Here is an 18,057-nt window from a genome sequence, read left to right as displayed (position 1 = left end):
TCACTTCTTCCACCTGATGCCCGGTTTGTGGTACGTTTTGGCTGGACCTTGCCCCGTGGCTTTGCTGCAACCTCCTCTTCCTCTTCCTCTTCTTCTTCCTCCTCCTCTTCCTCATCACTCTCTTTGTCAATCAGCACTTTGCGACGAGCCGCTTTCCGTTTGGTCCGCCGCACCTTGGCAACATCTTCTTCTTGTTCTTCTTCTTCATCCTCCTCCTCAACATTCACATTCACTTCCTCCTCTACCTCGGTCTCTTCATCTTCCTCACTCTCTCCATCACTCCCAATCACCTTGCGAGCTATCAACAAAACATCGGACTTGAGACTTGAGTAGACAGCAAGAATTAATGTTTCATAATCGACTTGATGCTTCACATCATAAACAAAAAGAAAAGAATTATCTGGAAAGCAGTGTACCGAAGACTTCCCCCCAGTCATCCTCCACGTCTCCGGGGTCAGCATTTAGGTCAACCTACATTTACCTCGGGATCCATTCCCATGGTTCTTGGAATCTCAAAATACCCACCCTTGATTTCCATTTGCCAATATGACTGGCAACATTCCAATCAGAATGCTACTGGATCCACAAGAGTATCACACAAAACTTTACCTAAATAGCTTCGTTAGTAAGAATGTTCAAATACCATTTTTTACTGACCTTCTCTCATTCAAGGGGTGTTGTATTTTCCCTAACGTGACAGGTGAATGGCCAATCTCACTTCATCTGTCTATCAATATCAAACTTCCAATGTTCACAAGAAATATAAAAACATCTCCGTTGTAAATTTAAAGACTTCTTCATCATGTTCATGTTAACCCTTTCATTTGGTTTTGCTGCCACAACTATTTGTTTATACATAGCATACCGCCAATATAAGGTACAACATGAAACACAAGAAAATTCTACCTCATCCGCCATGTGACCACAAGAAATGTTTCTATGATTTGCAAATACCATTTCAGCCAAATTAAAATCTTTTCTAGCACAAAAATATGATTAAATCTATTGTTATGAACATATATATGATCATGTGAGAATTGGCTGATGAGAAAGGGTCAAGCAGGCTGAAGTTTGTAGTACCTGACATACGAGAAGTGTGAGCAGTTCTCCGGGACCGGGGGTAGGGTGTGGGGCCACTGCTGTAGCCATCAGCTGAGCCCCGCTCGCCCCCTCCGTGTGACCTGGTGACTCGGACCGGGGTGGTGCTAGAGCTAGCGCTAGATGACTGTTGGCTGCTGTCAGTTGATGACCCTGGGGCTCGATCTCGACGGCTCGCTGATGAGGAGTTCCCGTTTGTCTTAATAATTGTGCGGGACGATTTGCTGTCATACAATTGAAATCAAAGTTTGAGAAAATTCCTTCTATTAGAGTCAACTGGATTAATACATAAACACTCTTTAAATAAACTATTTACTTTTTTAAATGAAAAGTATTCTTCTGGTTGGCACACTTTAGTCTGAAAAGGCCCACCTTAACACCTGTACGAGGGCCCTGTGACACACTTTAGTCTGAAAAGACCCACCTGAACACCTGTACGAGGGCCTTGTGACACACTTTAGTCTGAAAAGACCCACCTGAACACCTATAAGAGTGCCCTGTGACACACTTTAGTCTGAAAAGACCCACCTGAACACTGTGACACACTTTAGTCTGAAAAGGCCCACCTGAACACCTATAAGAGTGCCCTGTGACACACTTTAGTCTGAAAAGACCCACCTGAACACTGTGACACACTTTAGTCTGAAAAGACCCACCTGAACACCTGTACAAGGGCCCTGTGACACACTTTAGTCTGAAAAGGCCCACCTTAACACTGTGACACACTTTAGTCTGAAAAGGCCCACCTTAACACTGTGACACACTTTAGTCTGAAAAGACCCACCTTAACAACTGTACGAGTATCCTGTGACACACTTTAGTCTAAAAAGACCCACCTGAACACCAGTACGAGGGCCCTGTGACACACTTTAGTCTGAAAAGGCCCACCTGAACACCTGTACAAGGGCCCTGTGACACACTTTAGTCTGAAAAGGCCCACCTTAACACTGTGACACACTTTAGTCTGAAAAGGCCCACCTTAACACTGTGACACACTTTAGTCTGAAAAGACCCACCTTAACAACTGTACGAGTATCCTGTGACACACTTTAGTCTAAAAAGACCCACCTGAACACCAGTACGAGGGCCCTGTGACACACTTTAGTCTGAAAAGACCCACCTGAACACCTGTACAAGGGCCCTGTGACACACTTTAGTCTGAAAAGGCCCACCTTAACACTGTGACACACTTTAGTCTGAAAAGGCCCACCTTAACACTGTGACACACTTTAGTCTGAAAAGACCCACCTTAACAACTGTACGAGTATCCTGTGACACACTTTAGTCTAAAAAGACCCACCTGAACACCAGTACGAGGGCCCTGTGACACACTTTAGTCTGAAAAGGCCCACCTTAACACTGTGACACACTTTAGTCTGAAAAGGCCCACCTTAACACCTATAAGAGTGCCCTGTGACACACTTTAGTCTTAAAAGGCCCACCTTAACACTGTGACACACTTTAGTCTTAAAAGGCCCACCTTAACACTGTGACACACTTTAGTCTTAAAAGGCCCACCTTAACACTGTGACACACTTTAGTCTTAAAAGGCCCACCTTAACACTGTGACACACTTTAGTCTGAAAAGACCCACCTAAACACCTGTACGAGTGCCCTGTGACACACTTTAGTCTGAAAAGGCCCACCTTAGTCTGAAAAGGCCCACCTTAACACCTGTACGTGTATCCTGTGACACACTTTAGTCTGAAAAGACCCCCTGAACACCTGTACGAGTACCCTGTGACACACTTTAGTCTGAAAAGACCCCCTGAACACCTGTACGTGTATCCTGTGACACACTTTAGTCTGAAAAGACCCACCTGAACACCTGTACGTGTACCCTGTGACACACTTTAGTCTGAAAAGACCCCCTGAACACCTGTACGTGTGCCCTGTGACACAATTTAGTCTGAAAAGGCCCACCTTAGTCTGAAAAGGCCCACCTTAACACCTGTACGAGTACCCTGTGACACACTTTAGTCTGAAAAGACCCCCTGAACAACCGTACGTGTACCCTGTGACACACTTTAGTCTGAAAAGACCCACCTGAACACCTGTACGTGTATCCTGTGACACACTTTAGTCTGAAAAGACCCCCTGAACAACTGTACGAGTATCCTGTGTCACACTTTAGTCTGAAAAGACCCACCTGAACACCTGTATGTGTATCCTGTGACACACTTTAGTCTGAAAAGACCCCCTGAACAACTGTACGAGTACCCTGTGACACACTTTAGTCTGAAAAGACCCCCTGAACACCTGTACGTGTACCTTGTGACACACTTTAGTCTGAAAAGACCCCCTGAACACCTGTACGTGTACCCTGTGACACACTTTAGTCTGAAAAGACCCCATGAACAACTGTACGTGTATCCTGTGACACACTTTAGTCTGAAAAGACCCCCTGAACACCTGTACGTGTATCCTGTGACACACTTTAGTCTGAAAAGACCCCCTGAACACCTGTACGTGTATCCTGTGACACACTTTAGTCTGAAAAGACCCCCTGAACACCTGTACGTGTATCTCCTGTGACACAGTTAGGAAAACTCTACATCTCTATCCCTAATCTTTCACAACGAGTAAAACATGATATCTCACAGTTCTTACAGTTACCCATCTCCCTGACTTCATTCAAGCGTACATACCTGCCAGATTGTTTAGGCAGCTGTTTGGTTCTACTGGCAGACTTCCAGTGGGAGGTAATCTCCTTGATCTGATCTTCAAACATGGCCGATAACCGTAACGTCATTGCATATATCTGAAATCATCAATCAAACTTGGTAAACAAATATTTTTTCACTCAAAATTTTGTTGACAAATCAATCAGTTCTTTTACGCTAAAAACTAAAAAACTTTATTACGATATCATGTCACATCATATATTATTTGTTTTCGTATTTGGGAGGAACACAGTCACATAGTTGCTGCAAACAGTGCAAAGAATCTGCAGACATCGGCGGCCATGCTCTCCAGCTCCATACGCCGGGAATACCCAGCAGACAAGAAGCACCCACAGCACCAAGCATCAGTGCACCCCAGCCATGGTTGTCAGCTAGCCCTAGGCCTCACTTCACTTTGGCCACCACAATGCAGATGACACTGAATACTCTCGTCAACCTGGTAGAGACCCAAACACCCTGCCTCACCGACACCATATCGGCATCCCTAAGGCAACAAATAAGGAGGGTAAGGACATTAACTTAGCCTTGTTACTGATGCCCGATGAAATTATCACTGGCCCCAGAACAATTGAAGCAGGAAACTGTGAACTACAAGTTAAAACTACCCCCCACAAACGACTGCACCAGGCCCTGTCCATGCAGAACTTCTCAACAGACTTTGAGCTTCAAGAAAATCAGGACAGAGGCACATAGTGGAGAGCCCAAGAGTTTGATGAATATCAACGAATTATCAATAGCCTCAGCAACAAAACCAACCATGGCTACGTTTACGTATCATAAACTTTTTTCGGGCCAAGTCTGCAGCAGCCATCCAGCAGTTGAACGAACTAATATATATTGGGGGACTATGGACATGGAAATATATCGCAAAGTGTTCAGCAACAGGAAGGCTAACACATGCAATCTATGCCAAAACATTTCACACTTCACAGAATTCTGCCCACTTACTGTCAATGCCCAACCTGGCACGAAAACTACAGATCAGCACAACTTCAACATTCCAACACAGGACATAGAAGGCAGGGCCATAGTCTACCACCTGGGTCAACAGATAGGCAATAACTTCCAGGAAGACAGGTGCTCCTACCCGCAGTGTCATTTTCTGCATGCTTGCCACACATGCAAGAAAAAACATCCACAGAGCAAATGTAGACAGGACCATAGTCATGCCAACAAGCATCAGAGACACGAGGAAGGCCAAATGAGTGGTCCCTGAACAATTGAACACCTTCCAGGCCATTGAATCACCAGTTCGTACTGGCCAAACATCCTGACAGACACATGGTCTCCACAGTAGTGACTGGTTTCACATGAAGACAAGAAACACCCCACTTTGAACTCCATAATCGACAAAGACAGATGCTGGCTCACCTACGTCAGGATAGATGATGTCTTAATGATCATTAAGGAGCTAGGAAAGAGGTGCACTCATGTGCAACCCATGGATCCTTGGAGATGTACAGTGTCTGGGCCATCAAAAAACACCAAGGTCCTTCCAGTCGAGTCAGGTTACCCTTCACAAACAAAGTGCTCAGTAATTTGTGTCATGAAAGGCATCGGGGTCGATTGCCGACAAACATCATCCTTCTGATGAAAGCAGTGTGTTGTTTAGCTTTCTCTGCATTTCTGAGATTCAGAGAATTTACCTGTGACATGTTTAATCCTCATTTCCACCTATGCCTGAGTTCAGTTCAATTTGCAAGTGACCAGTCTCGGTTTAATCTCACGTTAATATCATCCAAACTGACCCGTTCCGTCAAGGCATCACCCTGACCATTAACAGAATAGACAACCACATCTGTCGAGTAATGAGCATGGGGCAGACGCAATCTAACTGCCAACTCGACGCATCGTTATTTGTGACACCCAACAATGGAGCGCTTTCTCCATCATTCTTCATTCAACAGCATGATACACTCATGGACACTCATTTCGAATCGGGGCAGCAAAATCAGCAGTGAGACCCAACATTCCAGTTCACATGATCCAGACCTAAAGACGAAGGTCATCCCAGTGCTATACATGGTATATCCACACATCCCAAAACACTATAGCCAACACCCATAGACTTCTGGCTATTATATCATTGCATGTTTTTCATGATAGGCTGATCAAGGCCTTAATGTTTACCCCTAAGGTCTGTGTGTACACTCAGGACATGGTAAGGCTCCATGGCGCCTATGTTTAGGTCACATTCATACGCATGTTACCAGTAAATAGCTATTCACATCATCTCTGTTTTCATTCTCACGTTGTCATAATATTCATTATTATTAACACTATCACCCGTTTAATAAACATACAGCTGTATTACACATTGTGTAATACCAAAACGTGTGTTTATGTACTCTTGGAACATGTTTCACGAACAAATATTGAAAGCTCGCAACATCCCTTGGCTTATTCAACGACATTGCGTGTCAAGATGATAGATCACTGAGAGGAGCTTATGCACAAGCGATGACCCCAGCAACCTGGTTGCTAGGTTGACGTCACATGACATTGTTTCCCCCATAGATCTTGCAACAAAATTCCACAAATTTACGTCATAGGGTATTGTGACGTGATTGTAAACTTTGAGGTGCAAGGCCCCGTTCCACAAGGTGATCGTATTGTAGCGCAACGACAGTCGTTTGTCTAAGTTAAAGTATGTGAATTGGTATAACCTTAGCGCTATGATAAATCTTTTGGAACGGACGCCTGAATTCCAAAGGTGGACCGTTGTATGGTAGTAAATTCATACATTTCAACTTTTGACGTGTTTGAAGTATTATTCTGTTAAACTCAATTGGATTATGCTGTGGATCATGTAGGTGTCAGCCTATTCACACTGAACAGTATAATTCCAAAAATGTTACAAATGGCAAGTAATAAATACAACACTGAACCTGCTCCTGTGTAAAACCTATTTTCTGAAACTCATGAAGTTTAGTATTCTATATTTGTGTTTTTACTCAGCGGATTCCGTCCACACACGTTCTCAGTATTCACATGACTAACCATGTTTTCTTGTTTAGGGAGTGCTAGTCAGTAGGACGAGCTCATCTGCATAACTATAATGTCTCTTTTCCCATGTAGGTGCAGTGCATACTAATATTTAGCACTCATGTAGTGTAGTGCAACATGATCTAACATGATGTTCCCCCTTTTTATATATATTACCACTTACTTCTTGGGGGATTCTCAGTTGTCTACCTAGTTTCCAACTGATCATTTGGCATTTATCCACATAACAACATGCTGAACATATCACCCCTATAAGTTCGTCACATACATTCGATCATTCCAACCATATCGTAAGGTCCCCATGGACCAGGACAAGTTGTCAGGGTCAGATACTCATTCTTGCCAGGCTTAGCTGGGTTATCAACAGGCTACCCGGTCGCGGATGTTTGCCTGTCATATTCAAACACTATCTACCCGGTCGCGGGCAGGTGCTCTAGTCACACCGTCCGTCCAGCCAGCCAGGCTACCATGGCAACCAAGGACAAGTAGTCGGGGTTCAAGATCCCTGCTTGTGCAGCCTGGCTGGAAACAACGCAATGAGAATCCCCCAGCCAAATTTTTAGATTTTGTAATAACAAAATGTTTCTGAACCTGTAATATTGAGTTATAAAATAATGGCATATTTCTTCTTTGTTTATGTTCAGAGCTCATCTCACCAGGCTATCTCACCACATCTCACAAAGATACTTCACATCTGACCAGGCTACTTCAACACATCTGACCAGGCTACCTCACCACATCTCACCAAGTTACTTCACATTCCACCAAGATACCTCACCACATCTCACAAGCTACTTCAACACATCTCACCAGGCTACCTCACTACATCTCACCAAGCTACTTCACATCTCACCAAGATACCTCACCAGGCTACCTCACCACATCTCAACAGGCTACCTCACCACATCTCACCAGGCTTCCTCACCAGATCTCACCAAGCTACTTCTCATCTCACCAAGATACCTCACATCTCACCAGGCTACCTCACCACATCTCACCAAGCTACTTCACATCTCACCAAGATACCTCACCAGGCTTCCTCACCACATCTCACCAGGCTACCTCACCACATCTCACCAGGCTACATCACCACATCTCACCAGGCTACCTCACCACATCTCACCAGGCTACCTCACCACACCTCACCAGGCTTCCTCACCACATCTCACCAGGCTACCTCACCACACCTCACCAGGCTACCTCACCACATCTCACCAGGCTTCCTCACCAGATCTCACCAAGCTACTTCTCGTCTCACCAAGATACCTCACATTTCAACAGGCTACCTCACCACATCTCACCAAGCTACTTCACATCTCACCAAGATACCTCACCAGGCTTCCTCACCACATCTCACCAGGCTACCTCACCACATCTAACCAGGCTACCTCACCACATCTCACCAGGCTACATCACCACATCTCACCAGGCTACCTCACCACATCTCACCAGGCTACATCACCACATCTCACCAGGCTACATCACCACATCTCACCAGGCTTCCTCACCACATCTCACCAGGCTACATCACCACATCTCACCAGGCTACATCACCACATCTCACCAGGCTACCTCACTACATCTCACCAAGCTACTTCACATCTCACCAAGATACCTCACCAGGCTTCCTCACCACATCTCACCAGGCTATCTCACCACATCTCACCAGGTTACATCACCACATCTCACCAGGCTACCTCACCACATCTCACCAGGCTACATCACCACATCTCACCAGGCTACATCACCACATCTCACCAGGCTTCCTCACCACATCTCACCAGGCTACATCACTACATCTCACCAGGCTACCTCACCACATCTCACCAGGCTACATCACCACATCTCACCAGGCTACATCACCACATCTCACCAGGCTTCCTCACCACATCTCACCAGGCTACCTCACCACATCTCACCAGGCTACCTCACCACATCTCACCAGGCTTCCTCACCACATCTCACCAGGCTACATCACCACATCTCACCAGGCTACCTCACCACATCTCACCAGGCTTCCTCACCACATCTCACCAGGCTACCTCACCACATCTCACCAGGCTACCTCACCACATCTCACCAAGATACCTCACCACATCTCACCAGGCTTCCTCACCAGATCTCACCAAGCTACTTCTCGTCTCACCAAGATACCTCACATCTCACCAGGCCAACTCACCAGGCTACCTCACCACATCTCACCAAGCTACTTCACATCTCACCAAGCTACCTGACCATACCTCACCAGGCTACCTCACCACATCTCACCAAGATACCTCACCACATCCCTTGAAGCTGTAATCAAGATAGACTTACTCTAGATTTCTTGTTAGTGTTGTAGGACTTGGAATTTATGAAGATGAGTCTGACGTCCCGACACAACTCAATGGGGTTTGCAAACTGGTCAGTGTCCACCTTCTCCAGCACTTGGCCAAAGTCCATTGGGTTCTCCACAAACTTGTAGTAGTCCTACATCACAAGAAATTACAACTTAGTCCAAATCCTTACTATGTAGTCCTACATCACAAGAAATTACAACTTATAATACAAAATGATAGACATGTGAAATTTCAATATTGAACACTAAATTAGATTTAAAATACTAACTATTACTACTCTAAAAGATAGTGTGTGGACTATGGGAAGTTTGACTAAGCCCCAAATTCTCACTGGATATTCATCAGGGTCAACAGCGGTCCTGAACGGCTTGCTATCCTCGCACTCCAGGATCCTGGTAATGAGCTGCGAACACTCAGACTTCCACTTGTTGGGATCCTGGGGCTTCTCCAGGCGTGATCTCTTGTTGCCCTTCACTTTATCTCCCTGCACCACCAGGAAACCACAATCAACAATACCTACATCTTGCTAATATTGAGATTTACACAGGGAACATGAAAACATCATGTCACAAAGATAAGCCCTGAACATGTGCGGTCCTTAAGGTGACACTTTGAATAGATATGGGGCCAAAACAATAACTTACCCATATCTGAGTGACAAAAACATTTGGCTGTGACAGCTATAATAAAAAACTGCAATGACTTAGAGAGTAAGGGAAAAACAGAAGAATGCTAATCTCACTGTCTAAATTTCCCTTTCTACTGAAACTGGTGATTAAAATTTAAAAGGAAGAATACAAAGTTAGTTTGAAGATATGTTTTAAATATGTCAAACTCTCTAAAACAAGTAAAATTGATTATAAGCGTGCTCTCTCCATCAATCTTTTAAAGTAAAACGTAAACCTGATGCCTACATTTTGACACTAATATAGTACATGTATTAACACGTTCCATCAAAAATCAGAACTGCAGAGTAAATGTCAGCACAGCATGTCTTACCCTCTTCCTCTTCCGACTGTTGGTTGCATCGTCAGTGACGTCATCAGTATCAGAGGAGGAAGTGTTCATCTTTCTCTCCTTCATCTCCTCTGCCAGGAATGGCATAGCATCAGTAGCATCACTGTCACTGGCAAAGAAAACAAGCAGTTGTAGAAAATAAAGATGAACGTGATAATTAAGCATGGGTTAAAATGACGACAGCAAAGATGACAGCTTGGAGTGACTATTTCTGCGATATAACATCAACTACATGACTACTGCAGCGATATATAACATTAACTACACCACTACTGCGACATAAGAAACTACACCACTACTGCGATATTACATCAACTACACCACTACTGCAGCGATATATCAAACTACACTACTGCAGCGTTATAACATACTACACCACTACTGCAGCAATATATCAAACTACACAACTACTGCAGCGATATAACATAAACTACACCACTGCTGCAACGATATAACATAAACTACACCACTACTGCAGCGATATAACATTAACTACACCAATACTGCAATATTACATCAACTATACTACTGCAGCGATATAACAAACGACACGACTACTGCAGCGATATAACAAACTACACCACTACTGCAGCGATATAACATTAACTACACCACTACTGCAGCGATATAACATTAACTACACCACTACTGCAGCGATATAACCTCACTTCACCACTACTGCAGCGATACAACATTCACTACACCACTACTGCAGCAATATAACCCTAACTGCACCACGACTGCAGCGATATAAATTAACTACACCACTACTGCAGCGATATAACATTAACTGCACCACGACTGCCACGATATAACATTAACTACACCAATACTGCAGCAATATAACCTCACTTCACCACTACTGCAGCAATATAACATTAACTACACCACTACTGCAGCGATATAACCTTAACTGCACCACGACTGCAGCGATATAACATTAACTACACCACTACTGCAGCGATATAACATTAACTGCACCACGACTGCCGCGATATAACATTAACTACACCACTACTGCAGCGATATAACATTAACTACACCACTACTGCAGCCATATACCATTAACTGCACCACGACTGCCGCGATATAACATTAACTACACCAATAATGCAGCGATAAAACATTAACAACACCAATACTGCAACGATATAACATTAACTACACCAATACTGCAGCGATATTACATTAACAGCACCACAACTACAGCAATACAACATTAACTACACCACTACTGCAGTGATATAACCTTAACTGCACCACTACTGCAGCGATATAACATTAACTACTACACTACTGCAGCGATATAACATTAACTGCACCACTACTGCAGCGATATAACATTAACTACTACACTACTGCAGGGATTTAACATTACACCAATACTGCAGCGATATAACATTAACTGCACCAATACTGCAGCGACATAACATTAACTACACCACTATTGCAGCTATATAACATTAACTACACCACTACTGAAGTGATATAACAAACTACACCACTACTGCAGTGATATAACATTAACTACACCACGACTGCCACGATATAACATCAACTACACCAATACTGCAGCGATATAACAAAATACACCACTACTGAAGTGATATAACAAACTACACCACTACTGCAGCGATATAACATCAACTGCCCCAATACTGCAGTGATATAACAAACTACACCACTACTGCAGCGATATAACATTAACTACACCACTACTGCAGCCATATAACATTAACTACACCACTACTGCAGCGATATAACCTTAACTGCACCACGACTGCCACGATATAACATTAACTACACCAATACTGCAGCAATATAACCTCACTTCACCACTACTGCAGCGATATAACATTAACTACACCACTACTGCAGCGATATAACCTTAACTGCACCACGACTGCAGCGATATAACATTAACTACACCACTACTGCAGCGATATAACATTAACTGCACCACGACTGCCGCGATATAACATTAACTACACCACTACTGCAGCGATATAACATTAACTACACCACTACTGCAGCCATATACCATTAACTGCACCACGACTGCCGCGATATAACATTAACTACACCAATAATGCAGCGATAAAACATTAACAACACCAATACTGCAACGATATAACATTAACTACACCAATACTGCAGCGATATTACATTAACAGCACCACAACTGCAGCAATACAACATTAACTACACCACTACTGCAGTGATATAACCTTAACTGCACCACTACTGCAGCGATATAACATTAACTACTACACTACTGCAGCGATATAACATTAACTGCACCACTACTGCAGCGATATAACATTAACTACTACACTACTGCAGGGATATAACATTACACCAATACTGCAGCGACATAACATTAACTACACCACTATTGCAGCTATATAACATTAACTACACCACTACTGAAGTGATATAACAAACTACACCACTACTGCAGTGATATAACATTAACTACACCACGACTGCCGCGATATAACATCAACTACACCAATACTGCAGCGATATAACAAAATACACCACTACTGAAGTGATATAACAAACTACACCACTACTGCAGCGATATAACATTAACTGCCCCAATACTGCAGTGATATAACAAACTACACCACTACTGCAGCGATATAACATTAACTACACCACTACTGCAGCGATATAACATTAACTACACCACTACTGCAGCGATATAACATTAACTACACCACGACTGCCGCAATATAACATCAACTACACCAATACTGCAGCGATATAACAAACTACACCACTACTGAAGTGATATAACATTAACTGCCCCACTACTGCAGGAATATAACATTAACTACACTACATTGAAGGCTTCCACTTACCTGATGAAGCTAAGCATTGTCTCGGTGATGATTCCTGCCTTCTGTACAATGGCACTTCCTGGCTCATTGAACCTTGCAGTATTCGACTCAATATGCCTGACATCAAACTGGACAGCATTCACTCTCCTGGACAAAACAATACTGGTGGTCAAAACATATTTTATATAAACACCATGATTACTTCTACTCATTCCTAGTTGTATCCCTTTAGTTATTACATATAGTAAACTTTAAATATTTTTTTACATTTGTATACTTATCCTGCATTACACCTCAATGCATCTACTGCTTACAGACAACAGATGAAGCTAGCTCTTGACAGGAGCATTTTAATGGCGGCAAGGATTGGTGACCTGCTGGGCTACAACCAGAGAGACAAAACTATAAACGCCTTCGACATCTTCAAAGGCCAAGTTCCTGGGGTAGTGGTTTGCGAGGAGTGTTGGACTCCTAAAACATCCTTCCATGATGGCTCTAATAGAGCAATTATTGTGTGGAACTATCGTAGAGGCAACAGCCCGGATCTCGTGAGGATTGTTAGCTCTCAGTGGATCCAAGTTGACAGTTTCATAAGCCTGAAGAATGACAGCGCACAAACATACTGATAACGTGTTGCAGCGTTAGAAATTGGCACTAGTCCTTGTCAAAGTGCCCAATGGTAAAGGTATCATAAGGACTAGTAGAAATTTGCCCTTTTTAAAGGGTTTTGCTATATTTTATCATTATAAGGACTAGTGGACGAAAACTGTTAGTTCTAACCCTGTGTTGCAGCTGACCTTACTCGTGGAGGTCTGTGAGACAGGAATAAATAGACATTCACGAGCACCACGCAAAGACTTGGAGCGACGGATGTAAACTTGTAATGTGTACAAAGGGCATAACAAGAGTTATGCTTGTCTTCGGTTCCTACAATCGATGATAAAGGTGGAATGGAGTGTCAGAGCAACCAATTTTGGGACAGCCATCTTCTGAATGAACATTTAATTCGAAAGGCTAATTACCCTGTAGTCATGACATCAATATGCCTTGAATCACTGAACTGCCATTATATATAAGATGCTATTGCTAATTGTTAATCCCCACTGTATTGTACATCGACCCTCTGCCATCCTGAATGAGTTGTGCAACTGTCACTGATTAATTACTGTTGTTCATATTTATGACTTACTCCATGTCAGGTGACCTTGGCTACACAAGTCTTGGTCCAGAAATGAAAATTTGAGAGAGGAGGTCTTACCCTCATTCTAAGTATGACATTCAAATCCCATGTGCAAGGGTTAAACTTGGCCTTCTGATTTTCAAGGCAGAATGAGCGTGACAGCGCCTGTAGTTCCGGGATCTTGGAACTGCCAACACTGAATTGAGAGGCACCAAATAAGTAGTCATGGTGCTGTCGTCCAGGTGTCGCTTGGTACGCAGATAAAGGAGGTATTCAGCCAAGAATTGAGTTGACCCAGTAGAGGGGACCTGATCATTTCGGAACCACCCTCTCGTCGGCCACCAAGGCGCCATCAAAATCAGATTGAGGCTCCTGGTTGCCATGATCTGCATCACCCTGGGAAGAAATACTGGTGGAGTATAAGCGTACGCTCTTCATCCCTCATTAGCAAGTGATGCTGATTTCATCTACTGCCAAAGCCTGCAGGTCTGGGATCTGGTAGTTCTGCCAAGTGGCGAAGAGGTTGATGTTTGTGTAGCAGGGCGTGGAGTCATCCCATAGATGACATCCTTACCTTGTCAGCTTGCTGACGGGGTTAACCTCTTTGGTCATGTGGACAAGGCGTCCGACCTCTGATCAGAAGGTCCATGGTTCAAATCCCATCACGGGACTCAGAAATTTTATGGCTGCTACATTGGCGCCCAACGTGGGGCTGAGCACATTCATATTAAATTTGAGCAAAATAAGCCTCAGTACCCTACAATGCGGCCCGGGACGGGGGCGTATGTAGCAGGGCGTGGAGTCATCCCACAGATGACATCCTTACCTTGTCAGCTTGCTGACGGGGTTAACCTCTTTGGTCATGTGGACAAGCCATCCGACCTCTGATCAGAAGGTCCGTGGTTCAAATCCCATCACAGGACTACATTTGGATGACCTAGACACAGACATACGAGATGAAACACCTTGAGATGAGGCTTCCATTCCATGAAAGCTGCCCTGTCTGGCCTTGATAGAGCGTCTGCCAGAATGTTCCAAATTAGCCGGACCAGAAGGCATAGGCGCACCACAACCCTGTAGAGAAGCGTCTACGAACAACTCTGTTAAAGGGACACCTCCTAAGACGTTCGACTCTTCCGTCCATCAGTTGAGATGACTCCTGAGGTGAGGAGGTAGAGGAAAAGATAGGCAAGGGTCCTGACGTCTGATGTAACCCGCTTGAAACTGTTGGATTGCACGTAGGGCTGATGTAAGTTGACAAATGGTGTAGTATCTTGAGCATCAGATGGATTCTGTACTGGACTCTGTGACTCACCTGTTCTAGTAATCCTGCCTGTACTGGACTCTGTGACTCACCTGTTCTAGTAATCCTGCCTGTACTGGACTCTGTGACTCACCTGTTCTAGTAATATTGACTGTACTGGACTCTGTGACTCACCTGTTCTAGTAATCCTGCCTGTACTGGACTCTGTGACTCAACCTGTTCTAGTAATATTGACTGTACTGGACTCTGTGACTCACCTGTTCTAGTAATCCTGCCTGTACTGGACTCTGTGACTTAACCTGTTCTAGTAATATTGACTGTACTGGACTCTGTGACTCAACCTGTTCTAGTAATATTGACTGTACTGGACTCTGTGACTCACCTGTTCTAGTAATCCTGCCTGTACTGGACTCTGTGACTCACCTGTTCTAGTAATATTGACTGTACTGGACTCTGTGACTCACCTGTTCTAGTAATCCTGCCTGTACTGGACTCTGTGACTCACCTGTTCTAGTAATCGTGCCTGTACTGGACTCAATGACTCACCTGTTCTAGTAATCGTTCCTGAACTGGACTCTGTGACTCACCTGTTCTAGTAATATTGCCTGTACTGGACTCTGTGACTCACCTGTAGAACCTGTTCTCAAGTCTGGCCTTGATGGTGCTCAGGTCAACAGGGTATTCGATCACATGGGCATACAGTGGAAAGGCATTCAGGTCCACTGGTGCATTGAAGGGCTCAGCCATGGAGTGCTGCATGACCTCCTCCAGCCCATGAACGATCCTGTCACACTCCTCGTCACGGCCACACGGCGGCCATTCACTCTGCCCCGGGTTGTACAGCAACATCTTCAACTCCTCCTTCTCAACCATCACTCCCCCGCCAACGTCCCCTGGTACAACTGCACACATAACAGGAATAATTTCAGGAAATTTAGAAAAATCTAAATATTTTTTACATTTGTATACTTATCCTGCAGTTCTCCTTAATGCATTCACTGCTTACTTACGACAACCAGAAGGACAGCGCTGCGAAGGTCCTGGGTGAAGAAATAAAGTTGTTGTTCTCAAGTCCCAATCAGTGGCCTTCCGTCGCTGTCCTGTGACCTTGATGACACCTAAGGTCATCTTCACATCACTGCTTGTCGCCCAAGCTCTTAGAAAAACATACTTTTGAGGTTTCTGAAGCCAAAGTGGGGAGGCAAGTCTTGCGACGGGTGGGCCTTAAACGTAGTAATGCAGGATAAGTATACAAATGTAAAAAATATTTAGATTTTACTAAATTTTTTACTTATCCTGCATTACTCCTTAATGCATCTGTATCGGACAGATTGGAGGTGGGTAAACCTTCAGAATACAGAAACCTCAATAATTCACACCCTGCAATACGGCACCAGTTGGTCGATAAACAGTGAAGCGGAAAAGTTCAGAAAAAAACGCCATTATGGTAGGTAGGGTTGTTCAAAATTCAAAAAGATTGAACATAGGAATTAAAGAGACTTTCCCTATACACGCTTAGTAATAAAGAAAATAATAGCTATTCAGCTAATTCTTTACTTACTACGTCATAGAGCCATCGTGACAAACAAGATATTCTTCCACTGTCGGCGACTGAGTGACTGCACATGGAAGTTGACTGGCTCTGTATAGGGCGAGTTCATTATTTGCGTCAGGGGTTGGCAACCTGCAGGATACCAACCAGAGGGCCAACCTTCGCACGTCTTCGACATCCTCGAGAGCCCCAACGTGAAGGTTGTAACTAACGAAAATCTGTGTCTAATCTCCAGAAATATCCTTCTGTGATTGTTCCAAAACCACAATTGCCGTGTTGAGCCCTGGTAAGGCTGACACCCTGAGATCTTGAGGGGAATTTCGCTCTCGGCGAGTTCCGTTTGGCGATCTCGTAGGCCTGAAGGATTACTGCGCATAACCATAGAGATATGGTGTTTGCGACTATGCGACTAACTTCAGTCGTGGACGAAGTAAATACGGGTATCAATGACCGCTTCCTCGAACCACGCCTAGTCTTGGAGTGTCAATTGAAAACTCGAATTGCTCGCACCGAGCCCAGAAGAACTTCACCATGTGCGATTCCCACAATAGTCGATATCGGTGGGATGGTGAAGGAACGGTCGGGTTGGCCTGGTAGTAGATTTTAGCAATAAAATCCCAGCATAACCCTAGATGTCCCGTTCCGTGCATCCCATGCTCAAAACGGATCCGGGTTGAGTCGATCACATGTAGTTCGCTCACCCGTACCGCCATTGCTAATGCCAAGAGAAACCATTGCTTCCTTGGTGAGGTCATGAGATGAGGCAAGCTCCTCACAGCGATAGCCCTTTAGCGGAGCTCTCTATACCATACTGAGAGTGTAACGAAGGTGTCACGCACTGGGTAGGAGCTTGAAAATGAGGATGCAATGAGGGGCTCGAAGGGGGCCCTCGCAAACCTCGAAGTACCACGTTCAAGTCCCAATCAGGTGGGCGGAACTTGGCCTTCTGATCCTCAAGCCTGAATGAGCATAATATGGCCTGTAGTTCCATGACCTCAATCACATTGTGATTTTCCGGAACGGCCAACACTAAGATAATTGCAGCCAATTATGTAGTAATCGTGCTACCTT

General features: G+C 44.2%; 1 protein-coding gene across 2 annotated transcripts in view; it reads right to left on the bottom strand.

The window, feature by feature from the left end:
- The window catches only part of LOC139476031 (bromodomain and WD repeat-containing protein 3-like), a 66,288-nt gene that overhangs the window by 10,168 nt on the left and 38,063 nt on the right, over window positions 1–18,057 (bottom strand). For both annotated transcript variants that reach the window (XM_071259270.1, XM_071259271.1), the window contains exons 27-34: window positions 16,063–16,336; window positions 13,012–13,137; window positions 10,127–10,253; window positions 9,459–9,611; window positions 9,105–9,257; window positions 3,747–3,859; window positions 1,081–1,322; window positions 5–298 (exon numbers count right to left, since the gene is read on the bottom strand). In XM_071259270.1, coding sequence (XP_071115371.1) covers window positions 5–298; window positions 1,081–1,322; window positions 3,747–3,859; window positions 9,105–9,257; window positions 9,459–9,611; window positions 10,127–10,253; window positions 13,012–13,137; window positions 16,063–16,336 — 1,482 coding nt within the window. The remainder of the gene's footprint in view (window positions 1–4; window positions 299–1,080; window positions 1,323–3,746; window positions 3,860–9,104; window positions 9,258–9,458; window positions 9,612–10,126; window positions 10,254–13,011; window positions 13,138–16,062; window positions 16,337–18,057) is intronic.

This window comes from Haliotis cracherodii, unplaced genomic scaffold, assembly GCF_022045235.1.
Source record: "Haliotis cracherodii isolate W230 unplaced genomic scaffold, xgHalCrac1.p SCAF_3, whole genome shotgun sequence".
Taxonomy (NCBI): Eukaryota; Metazoa; Mollusca; class Gastropoda; order Lepetellida; family Haliotidae; genus Haliotis; species Haliotis cracherodii.
This window is presented reverse-complemented; position numbering and strand designations above follow the sequence as displayed.